The 11,887-nt window shown below is 41.5% G+C and overlaps 2 protein-coding genes across 5 annotated transcripts; one reads left to right on the top strand and one right to left on the bottom strand.

Annotated features, from left to right (window-relative positions):
* The first annotated feature begins 65 nt into the window (after window positions 1-65).
* On the top strand, window positions 66-4,383 carry LOC118394637 (centromere protein L-like). 4 transcript variants are annotated; one of them, XM_035788056.2, is made up of 5 exons: window positions 66-209; window positions 1,400-1,568; window positions 1,732-1,983; window positions 2,084-2,629; window positions 2,727-4,383. In XM_035788056.2, the coding sequence occupies exons 1-5, from the start codon at window positions 193-195 to the stop codon at window positions 2,799-2,801; spliced, it is 1,059 nt and encodes a 352-aa protein (XP_035643949.1). In that variant the 5' UTR covers window positions 66-192; the 3' UTR covers window positions 2,802-4,383. The 4 variants fall into 4 exon arrangements, with proteins under 4 accessions (XP_035643949.1, XP_035643948.1, XP_035643951.1 ...); XM_035788055.2 differs by having other exon boundaries at window positions 70-220; XM_035788058.2 differs by lacking the exon at window positions 66-209 and adding an exon at window positions 278-1,018.
* An 876-nt stretch (window positions 4,384-5,259) lies between these two features.
* On the bottom strand, window positions 5,260-11,825 carry LOC118394636 (kelch-like protein 20). Its single transcript, XM_035788054.2, has 11 exons — window positions 11,682-11,825; window positions 10,985-11,048; window positions 9,058-9,631; window positions 8,404-8,562; window positions 7,996-8,206; window positions 7,608-7,791; window positions 7,221-7,364; window positions 6,935-7,068; window positions 6,354-6,562; window positions 6,043-6,149; window positions 5,260-5,951 (listed from the first exon to the last, which is right to left on the bottom strand). The coding sequence occupies exons 2-11, from the start codon at window positions 11,005-11,007 to the stop codon at window positions 5,867-5,869; spliced, it is 1,830 nt and encodes a 609-aa protein (XP_035643947.1). The 5' UTR covers window positions 11,008-11,048; window positions 11,682-11,825; the 3' UTR covers window positions 5,260-5,866.
* Window positions 11,826-11,887: the final 62 nt, after the last annotated feature.

Raw genomic sequence — 11,887 nt, 5'->3', positions numbered from 1 at the left:
GGATCTATTACAATATTTGTAGATAGATACGAGGACAGCATTTGAAGCTTCAACCTTATGAAATGATTCGACGCATATATTTGACGTCAATGTTGAATGATGCTGTAATCGATTACTGTTCCTTATCAAGATTCCAGTTGCATCACGGGAAAGCGCGATGTTCAAAATCCACTTCCGTTTTTTTTTCCAGTCATGGAGGAACGGAGCAGGTACACAACGAGTGAGATCGCTTATCTATTGTTAATTAATATCGTTAGACATTTTTTTTTATCGACGTTAGCGTTATAAAAAAAAGATTGCTCACCGAGCTGTTGGTCAGCGACCGAGGAAATCAGACCGTATCAAAACAGCAGCTGCTTAACCAAAACTAGCTCTCAAAAACTCTTAAATTAGTCGGTATTCTGCCTTCTGTACACTACAGTTTTCAGCGATTAGCTTCGCAGAAGAATAGCCCATGTGAATTTACAATCCCAATGCTGTGTTTTAATGTCGGTCATCACTGGCTTTCGAAATAAATGGTCATTTCATCAGCGAGAAAGGCTAAAAATAAAAAATATACTGTAACTTGCACAGAAAGAAAAGTTACCGTATACTTTTGCACAGATCCATACGGCTATCGGTGCCTCTAGACCAATATTGGACAAAATGAGTTTATTCCTTAGTCAAATTACCTTACATGTTCTATTTAAAGGGCGAATTGGCTCTGAAAGCCAACACAGACAAATATTACATCTAAATGTGAATTGAATCTCAATTGCGGTACTGTTTTACAAACACAAATCCCTCTACTTTCATCACAATTTCACAAATAAAATAAACACTTACTGCACACTGTTTTTAACACCAGTTGCAGTAAAGTATATTTCAGTGACTACACCTCGCGTCTTTCATCTGTTTACACAGGTGTTTGGAGATGCAGATTGCGAGAGCGCAAGTAGTCCACTCTTGTCTGTTTTCTTTAAACACGCGCTGTGACATGGAACAATGGCAGTGTGGGAACACTAACCTTATTAATAAGGTGTGTAGTAATTGAACCCGTTTTTTAAAAAAAATTACTCGCTGATATGAAAGACGCCTTCCTGTTTCCAAAACCATACCGCAAGCGATGGGGCTCTTAACAAAACACCCCTGGTCAGAAGGGGCTCTTAACAAAACACCCCTGGTCAGAAGAGACTATCGTCAAAAGGCGAATTTTGGCCTCCATGAATGGAGTAAGCCAAAGCTTGCTAGCGTTAGCAGTATCAACCCTTTCGTATACTGTCAGAGAAGAAGGCCATGCTTGCTAGCCTGTGACAATGTTTTTCTACTTTTTATCACTTCAGCTTTCCTTTTTGAATTTTACACTGCTTGGTGTAAAATAAATGTTACACTACCTATCATAACATAATGTTCTTTACAGTATTGTAAAGACCCCACTCAACAATGTCTTGGCACAACGAAGGAGCAAGAGTTACAGGCGATCCATGCGAAGCTGCGTTGAAGCAAATAATCTGGGATACACATCAGGCCATCTGACAGCTCTAAGAATACCAAGAAGTAGAAGAACTCCAAAATCACGTGATATCACAGTAAGTAGCTAAAACCAATTGTGGTTGTATTCACAACTATTCAACATCATTGTGTAGACTCAATAATGTGTAGGCTTGATCCTGTAGCCCTGTTTGATATTTTTAGACATTATCCTTTGAGTGTTGTATTTGCAGCCATCTGACTTCTCTCTTTGCTCTCTAGAAACAGGTTGACCCAGACCAAGTGGCACTCCTGGTTACGAAAGAATGGGAGCTGTCGTACGTCACACCTTTGTACCAGTTCAGACACACTCAGTTGAAATCCTATTCAAAGCATCTATCAGCTTTCATTGTATCAGAGAAGCAACAGGGCCTGGCGATTGAAGTTGGCCAGGAATTGGGCTTCAAGGTCAATTTCTCGGTGGTCCTTGGGTTGGCAGAGACGGATGAAGATGCTGAGACGGTTTTCATACAGGTAATGTTTTTTCTCTCTAAATGTAGTTTACAGTACATGCTATATTCTTCTGTGAAATCCGATTGTGGTGTTCAACGTCATCTGTTGTTCTCATCCTCAGATTCTCTCCAGACAAGCGTTTGCTGCAAAAGATGATGCTCAGAAGGTTGTGTGGAGTGGCTGGCTGACCTGCGTCAACGGTGACTTAGAGTATCTACGATCGCTACCATCAGAATTTGTCAGTTTGCCTTTGCTCTGTACCAGGGGACCAGGGTCTCTCACAGTTTTGGTCAAATCCTGGTTTGAAAAGACATTTGACTGTTGCTTTGGCCCTCTTGGTATCAACTCTGCCAACCTCCAGTGGCTCGCAGCTCTGTGGATTGGGTGCCACCCCACCATCAACATCCAATACCTGAAACTGGTTTGGACCCTTCCAACACTACCCCCTATGGATGTTAAGTACACCATCCACCCACAAGATGCCTGGGAGCTTTGGGACAGTGTGCGGCAGGATGACACAACAGATGTCAGCATCGAGGAGGTCACCAGGTTCATCAAAGGGCTGCAGTCACACTTCTTCAGGCACTTCAGGATAGAATTGTCCGCTGGGTCACTGATGCAGGTCTCCACGGCTTTGGGTTCTTCTCACCATAGTGGAAAAATCAAGGTAGATATCATGCACACATCTGGAGAAGTATCTAGAACTTTAGATCCTAATGAAATGCTATGAGTAAAACAGATCTGCTATCTCTTTTCCTTCACAGATTGCAAGCCCTACCTACATCACCACCATCCTGCAGCTGCTGACAGAATGTGCCCTCCTGAAGATGCCCATCTAATCAACATTTGCATGTAAACCTCACAATTACTGTCCATATGAAATTAAACTGTTTGACATTTATATTCCTGTAAATAGCATAAGTACCTGTATTGTATGAAAAGGCAAGTGCATACATTACAAAATAACAATTCCTGCTGCATCTTTTCTCTATAGATATTATTCATTACAAGCTAAAAGTGTAGACATAATTGTGCTACCGGGGGTGATTTGTGGCCAATATACCATGGCTAAGGGCTGTTCTTAGGCGCAGTGCAGAGTGCCTGGATACAGCCCGTAGCCGTGGTATATTGCCAATATACCACATACACCTGAGGTACCTTATTGCTATTATAAACTGAGTACCAATGTAATTAGACCAGTAAAAATAAATGTTTTGTCATAACTGTGGTATAAAGTCTGATATACCATGGCTTTCAGCATTCATGGCACAAACCACCCAGTTTATAATTTATTATATAATCAGGTTTGAGACATGGTAAATCCATTGCCATTAAGTAACTTGGGCAGAAGTTCTCCTATATATATATATATACACACACACACTCCTTTCCAGATATACAGTACAGTGAATCAAGTGGCTAAGTGAAAACTAACAAAGCCTAGTTTCCCAGAGAACTAGCCTTGTAATTCCTGTGCAGTGATTTCCTAAATGGTTCAAATACAGATTGTTTTTTGAGCTTATTAAAGTTGGAAATAAAAAATGTTTTTATTAACAGAATGGGTTATTTTGTCAGTACACAGACAAATCCAAAACAGTTAATATGGGTAAAATGCCACGTGTTTTATCAAGGCTTATAGCTCATAAAGAGATCTCAGACCTTCAGCAGAAATTAAGCATCCCTCATCTTTCTTCCTAAACATTTTCCCCCAAAACGCTTCCATACTTATGCGTGAATGAGGGACATTCATTTCAGAAGGTAGCAATTTCTCTACCACTGAATGACCGATAAAGGCTAATAATGACTTGTGAGCAGATGACACATTTGGGTGATATACATACGCATAGAGTTTCAGCAGAACACATGATGAAATATGTTTATGCTCAATGGTAACATGGGATTTATATAGACATTAAAATGCTTAAGAGTATCACGGCAAAGCTGGTGGGTTTTAGTGCCTTAGCCCCTTTTAAAACAGGCTTTGGGTTTTTGCATTGGATTAGTCTATTTCTTCTGCGATTAACAGCGGCTGAGCTGGAGCTGTGTTTGTGAGACAAGACAGTTCTCACAAAAATGTCTAAAGTCTGAACGGTTTGACTACAAACGTATGACTCCACTATGAAACTCTTGAGATACCTACAAACATGCACTGTTTTGCTCACAAGCCAAAAGAGTCGTTAGAAGGTAAAGGCTCTTCTACATTGATTGGACATCCCAGAACATAGTGTCTATAATACTGTGATAAGCTCACAGTTGCTGCCACAAATCCCACACAGCTGTCACTGAATAGTTGGATATTTATTTCCAACTGAGAAAACCATTTCTATACTTACAGCAATTTTATAAATTCCTTTTCTATAAGGTTCTTGCTTGCTGAACCTTGTTTTCATTGACATTTGTGAATAAAACTCATAAATGCAACTGTTCATGTCAAATTATTTTGTGTTCTACTTGTAGCCATGATTGTCCTGAAAAGAAAATGGCAAAACACTTCAATGTGAGGCTACATTTGAGGGCGTCGCAGAAAATAAATGAAAGTAGTGTATTTCAGGTTTTTCACCTAGGGATTGCCTGGGTCGGGTCTGATAAGGTTAAGATGAAGTCATTTTTCAATTAAGCATATTACTGAATGTCCATCCATGTTTTGCATGCTCACCAAATAATAGGTTAAAATGCATAATACACCAACCGGTTTATTATTCCTTACTGTGTTTTAGATTAACCACAATGCAACTCATTCCTCAAGAATAATCTATAATAGATTAAAGTGCAAGACTGTCTCTGAAATGTGTCATATAATGTTAAACGCACAAGCGATGTGTCAAGGAGTTTTGCTCCTAAAATATCAACTGTTATCCAGCCTTAAATGGGCAATAACAATCTTGTATGAAACAGTTATATACACTGAGTATATAAAACATTAAGAACACCTGCTCTTTCCCTTACATACTGACCAGGTGAATCCAGGTGCAAGCTCTTATTGGTGTCACTTGTTAAATCCACTTCAATCAGTATAGATGAGGGGGAGGAAACAGGATTTTTAAGATGTGAGACATGGTTAGTGTATGTGTGCCATTGATGGTGGAAAAGAGAAAACATTTAAGTGCCTTCGAACATGGTATGGTGCAACTCATTATTAGGACGGTGTTCTTAATACTTGGTATACTCAGTATAATATTGTGTAAGCAGCACAGTGCTAACATCTTAGTCGGCCAACAATTGACCCCCAGTTGTGAATATAGAACTCCAGGTTATGCTCAAGTGTCTACCTCCAATAAAAACAGCCAAAAAATAAAATATTCTAAAATAATTATAATCACAGTGCATTCAATTTAGAGGAGATTCAAACAACTGCCTAACAAGTTAAACTATTCACAATGAAGATCAGGAGAAGCAATGCGACCACATCCTACATTTTCAGTTAAACATCAGTTCTCTTTGACGATTCTTCGTCATGCCCCATTTAATATTTAAATGTAAACTCAATGTTGGTATAGTATAACAGGTCACACAGCAAAAGTCTGAACTGTATCCTAAAGTGCAGCTGCATCATTCCATTTCAGTAACAGAAAAAGGGGAAATTAAGTGTTTGCCACAGTGATGTCATAAATAATAGTTCCTCATGTGATTGATGCAGGCCTATTCAGTTGGTTCCTCTTGGCCTTGGCTGGCTTGGTGTGTCAAGTCATAATACAGGAAGTACAGAATAGAGAGATGAACCATAGACTACTAGATGAGAAGCCTTCCAGACTTGACACATCTTGTAGTCACTCAAGACATTTCCTTGGCTTGCCAATTACACGGCTGTGGATGAGTTAAAGTTAATATAGTCTTCCTTCCTTGCACGATAAACAATGTTTCTTTCAGAGGCACAAGCGACGGTGAGTCCTTTAAACTGGTGGCGTTACCATATGTGGGATTCACAGTGAGTCATTTTGATAACACCAACCCCTCCTCCAAGTCGCCTGTAGTTCATTCCACCGTAGAGTCTGGAGGACAAGAAGAAAATGAATAACAGGTTCAACACAAGCACTCTTAGGGTAATACATCTTAAGTAACCTCTTGCATGCAGTTACCTACCTCCATGTGTTAGCGTCAGGATCATAGACCTCTATTGTTTTAAGATATGTTGTCCCATCAAAGCCGCCCACAGCCATTAACTGACCATTTACCACCGCTAGTCCAACCTGCAAGACAACCAAGGCTCCAAACATCAACAGGTGAAAGCCAACATTTGATTCATTTCCTATTCTTCCACACTTCATCTAGTTCATCCCAACAAAGTTGATTAAATTACCTGATTTGATCAAAAGCTCTAACACTTTGCCTGCTTACCCTAAAATAAAAGACCCAAACCAATCAAAAGTCTAATGTAAGAGATCCAGACTGACCCCACTACGTCTTGAAGTCATGGCTACAACAGGTGACCACTGGTTGGTCCTGGGGTTGTAGCGCTCGGCACTGCTCAGCTCGGTGGTGTCGTCACGACCGCCTACAGAGTAGATCATGTCCTGGTACACTGCACAGCCTAGGTGTTTCCTCCTGGTGCCCATGGGAGAGACGGTGTGCCAGCGGTTCTCTTGCGGATTGTACCTCTCCACTGTGCTCACAAAAGAGCAGCGCAAACATGCAAAGGTTAGAGGGAGGGGGGGTTAGAGCAGGGCCATATTCATTAGGGTACACTGTAGCAAAACGCAGCAAGAAAACAAAAACAAGTATTTTTTTAAGGACAAGTTCAGGTGGTTCCTCCCTGTTTCAGTCAGCCTTCTTCCATTTGGTGCCTAACTAATACATTAAGATATCTGTAGGGAACTTTGTGGGCATTTATGTGATTCTCGGATCTCTTTTCTTAGGATCTCTAAAGCTTCTCATGTGACTTATAAGTATAAATAAATAAAGTAGTATACACCCTTTTAGTGATGTGCTGACCAATGAAAGCTACTGTACTGTTTTCTAAGTAATTCACATGTACCTGTATTGAGAGGGGACGTGCCATCAGAGCCTCCCACTGCATAGAGGAAGCCCCCCAGTACAGCCACAGCTACACCCAGCCGCCTGGTGCTCATCGAGGCCACGCGTGTCCATTTGTTCTCCTTGGGGTCATATCTGCAACAGATCATGCATACAGTCAGATTACTCAGAGGAGTCAGCTTTCTGCGATATTTTAGGATGCATGTAAAAATGTTTATTATAATACTTTTAGTATTGCAAGATAATTTGTCTTTACCTCAGCTTGATAGAACACACTGTATAGTCACCTTTCAACAATGTTGAGACAAGATACTCCATCTTGGCCCCCTACTGCGTACAGATACCCTCCCAGGACAGCCACACCCACACTGGTCCTGCACGTGCTGGTGGGAGCCACATCACTACTCCACTGATTGGTCTTGGGGTCATACCTGTTGTGGAGAGTGATTTTAGTACAGTACAGTAAGATAAGGAGGTTAAACAATGGAAGGAAGATAAGCCTCTTGATAAGATCTGGCAGGTGTTCCAATATTTACTATTTAGTGCACTACCTTGACCAGAGCACTATATACAGTAGGGGACATAGTGCCATTTGGGATGAGGCCCTATAAATAAACATTAACGAGGTGGTGACACGTGGACATTGTTTTAGAAACAGGGAAAAAAATGTTAACCTTTCCACACTGTTGAGATATGAGGACCCGTCATGGCCGCCGACAGCATAGAGAAGATCATCAAGGACACTGACCCCCACTCCACAGCGCCTCTTACTCATGGAAGCCACCATGCGCCACTCGTTGGTCTGTGGGTCATATCGCTCCACACTGGAAATGGCATCCCCGCTGCACCACCCTCCAACTTCGAATATGAAAGAGGAAATAAAACACTTTGTAGGACTTTGTCTCTTCTAACCCTAACCTTTGGAATATTTTGTATATTCAATGGACAACATGTTGGCCAAACTAGGCATGACTGTTATTTTGAAAACCTTTTATAAGCAGATGTGGTCAGACACACGTACTGAAAGAAAGCTGTAATGTTAAACAGTTCTAAGACACTAACCTGCAAACAGCACTTCTCCACACCGGATGGGCTTCCGGGGCCGTGTTCTTGGCCCTTGCATTAGAGGTCGCTCTTGGGGCAAGAGGAGGTAGTTCTTTGCCTCATCAACCAGGTCTCTGCACTCCTCATCACTTTTGATGAGAGGGTCTGATCCCACCGTTCCCACCAGAAATTTGGGGCTCAGAAGAGGAAGACGAACATGCTGGAGGACCTACAACCAGAAAACAAATCCTGAATCAATGACTTACCAGGTGGAATAACACACCTTTGGTTTCACACTGTCGCTAGTCTTATGTCTTACATTTCCTTTTTGAATTAAAACTAAAATGTGTATAAAGTTTGAGTAATGGAAAAGAACATTCTATCTCATACTTTGAAATAATCAAGTGTTTACATAGCAGCTATCACCTGTGGCAGCTGTGGCCGGCGCTCCTGAATGCTGTACTTGACCCAGGCCATGACTGCGTTGAAAACCTGCTCTTCACTTCGCACATTCAGTTCATCGCTGGAGATAATGTCTATCAGCTGGTTGGCTGGAAGCAGCATGAACTCCTCACTCTCCATCACCTGAGGGCAAAGTAAGCTAAATTACTTCAGTCATCCTTTCACCAGTTGAAACCTGTTAAAAGCCCACAAAAAAACAGGGGCTGTGCTCAATAGAATGATGAATGGAAAGGCAGTAAAGTTAAACCGGCAGCAGCATCTAATTGACATTTGAAAATTCTGAAAGATCAACGGCAGTTATTTCCTGAGGATACAAATAACATGGGGATTTAAATTAATAGAAATACTAAACTGGGTGTGATTTTTTTTTTGACAATGTAGAAAGGCTGTGGGGCTAAAATTTGACTCTCTCTGGAGTTCACTAACGGGTAACCAGTGTGGATTTTCAAATGAATAGCTAAACTAAGTGACTAACTAATCCTAAAACAAAAATGTCCTTCTTATAAGCAGAGGTAAGACAAGCAACATTTTCTAAATAATAAAATAAACAGATTCAAGATTGTGCCTCAGAGAGTGAGTGCACAGACTCACATGTATGAAAAAGAGAGACCACCTCACCTCTTGAAAGTTGTGCTGTGTAAACTTGTCAGCTATCCTCAGCAGCTCGCGGCAGGAGTGGGTGTCAGCAAATGCACGGATACCCAGGCAATTGGAGGGGTCCAACTGACGCTTGAGAAACTCGCAGCAAGCCTCCTGAATCTCGGCCAGTTGCAACAGACAAGCGGCGGGCAGCAGCGTCTGCACGTTGCCCTCCTCTACAGTAACCTGCGAAGTGTAGGCAAAGTCAATGAGAAGCTCCATGGCCCGCTCGTCAATGTCCCGGATCACAACCTCAGTCTGCCGACTCTCAGCCAGCTCGCCTGTGAACATGGCCCTGAAGTAAGGGCTGCAGGCCGACAGGATCACCCGGTGGGCATATATCTTTTTGGCGCCAACCACCAACACGACATCACACAGTTCCCTGTGCTTGCGTAGCAGATTGATGACCTCTAACGTCTGGCGAGGGTGCTTGTCCGACACATAGGGCATGCGTGCCGGCTGGGGCACACCCTCCGGGAGCTTGTTGGGGTCACCTAGTGTGCAGCGTGCGGTGATGTCCATTCCGGTATTGTCTGGGCGTGCACTTGTACCCCTGCAGAACAGACACATAAAGCAAGAGATCAGGGATAAACATCCACAATCCAACACTGATTTATCATAAAAAAACAGCCACCACAAAACCTAATCAAAGTTAATAATTGGTCTTGTTGGTATTGTCAATGTTGGTATTGGTGGGAGCCAGAATCAAAGTTGACATAATAGTCTAATTCCTTAGCTAAACAGACATCAGCTATGTCTGAACTAAGGACAGTTGAGGTCTATATGTGAAAGAACCAAGTACCAAGACAGAAACATCCCCTTTCAACTAGGCTATGACTTACAATGTCTACAGTGCAATCCAAGGCCTCTTCAACTAGCATCTGTTACCCCCCCGAGCAACTGCCTGAGCAATTCTTGTTGCCAAACAGTAATCAACTCTTCCAATTATAGCTCAATTTGCAGTGGCAACAGGAAACTTTCTCTGACCTCCTACACTATGTAAATGGAGCACAAGCTATTACACAGAACAAATGAGGACTGTCTTTCAAATCTAGTTTTACACGAGGTCCAAGGTACATCAATACTTACCGGCCTAAATAAGGTCTTTCTTTGATTCTACATGGATGAATTTGTCAAACCACAAAGATTCAAATTGGCCTTGAAACATGGCGCCACAGCTATTTGGGTATTGATGCAAGTGATACTGGCTACAGGCCTAGCACTCCTAGTTTCACCAACCCCTAGCTGGGTTTCTCATCTCTGTGGAGTTGGGTTGCAACGACTGTCAGCGGCGTGTACCTCCGACTACATGGAGTTGCTGTCAGTTGATAGAAGGAAACAGCCATTGGTTGCATTTGATGAAAGTTTTCTTTAAAAAGTATGGATTTCAGCAAACATTGAAAGGCAAGCAGCTACAGAAGACAAACATAGGGGCACCACAAAGGTTTAAGAAATATATTTTTTATAAGTATCGACTGACAGCGACTTGATGTAGTCGGAGGTTCAGACCAGCCACATTCGTTTCCACTCAACTCCATTGATGTGATGTACATTGTTGAGTTGAGAAAAACTTGTCTAACCAGCCCCAAAACACCTCACTGGTTTGGGGTCATTTCCAAATAATCATAGGTGAAGCATCTACTCCACTTATATAATAGAAGCATACAGAACTCAACCCCCATTCATTTTGATGACATTTTATACATGTTGATTTGACGATTTCCAGCAAACCTAGCCTACATAATAATAAAAAACAGCCACTCAGAAATTTCTATAATTTGTCATGAAGAATGATTAACTAAGCGAGGACACAATTGTCATTGAATGTCAAAGGATGAGCATTCATTTTTAACTGAATGAGATATAAACATTTAAGCCACACAAAAAAGCTCAAATCATCACATACCTGCGCATTGGCTTTCCGTCCATACACAGAAAAACAACCTTTGGTCCCACAACTTTTTGCCAACCTTTGTGAATGGAAAAACAAAGGAGGGATAAGTTCCAATTTATTATAAGGTGGGATGTTAGCCCACACAAGCCACTACTACTGTAACATACAGAGGAAAAACACACTGTGTTTCCCATATTGAGGTCACCATGATATGCAAGTAATGACTAGTTATGACAACTAGCTAGAAAATGTGTACCCTATTCGAAATGTATTGGTAGATAGCTGACCAGTTAACAGGCCGATAGGCTAATAGCTAGGTACTGTTGATCCAGATGAGATTGAAATCTAACTACTGTAACTAACAAACTAGCTAGAAAAACAAGCTACTATTAGACAAAGACTCAAACTAAGCTAGGAAATAACTGACGCTTACTAGCTAGCTAATTGTTATATTTAGAGGGCTATGTAGCTAGCAGACTGCATTTAATTCTAAAAAGAAATAAAAGATATCTCGCTAACATCGAATGTTGGCATTTAGCAAGCTAGCTGGCTACTCTAGCCAACTTTCAGGAAAGCAGCTAACGTTAGCTAGCCGCCTCCTTGCTAGAGCTAACGGTCTGGCTAGGTTAGCTAACCACAAATATTTTCCATGGAGAAATGCTATCGTTACTGGATCAAGAAAAGATGCAGGTCGAAAACAAATACTTACCTTATATTTCCATTCAAACGTCTAGCAAAGTGACAGATCGCCAATATTGCAAAAGCTACATTGCAGAATCACAAGCTACGCTTTCTTTAGACATTCCATAAAATTACAATCGACAGGAAATGTGCATTGTTGTGTATTTCAGCGCAAGGTCCCCCCTCGGAACGATTATTGGCTGGTAATTCCACGAGCACATAGTTCCGATATGC

This window comes from Oncorhynchus keta, chromosome 15 (assembly GCF_023373465.1).
Source record: "Oncorhynchus keta strain PuntledgeMale-10-30-2019 chromosome 15, Oket_V2, whole genome shotgun sequence".
NCBI classification, from domain to species: domain Eukaryota; kingdom Metazoa; phylum Chordata; class Actinopteri; order Salmoniformes; family Salmonidae; genus Oncorhynchus; species Oncorhynchus keta.
The sequence above is the reverse complement of the archived record's forward strand: the minus strand, read 5'-3'. Positions and strand labels throughout refer to the sequence as shown.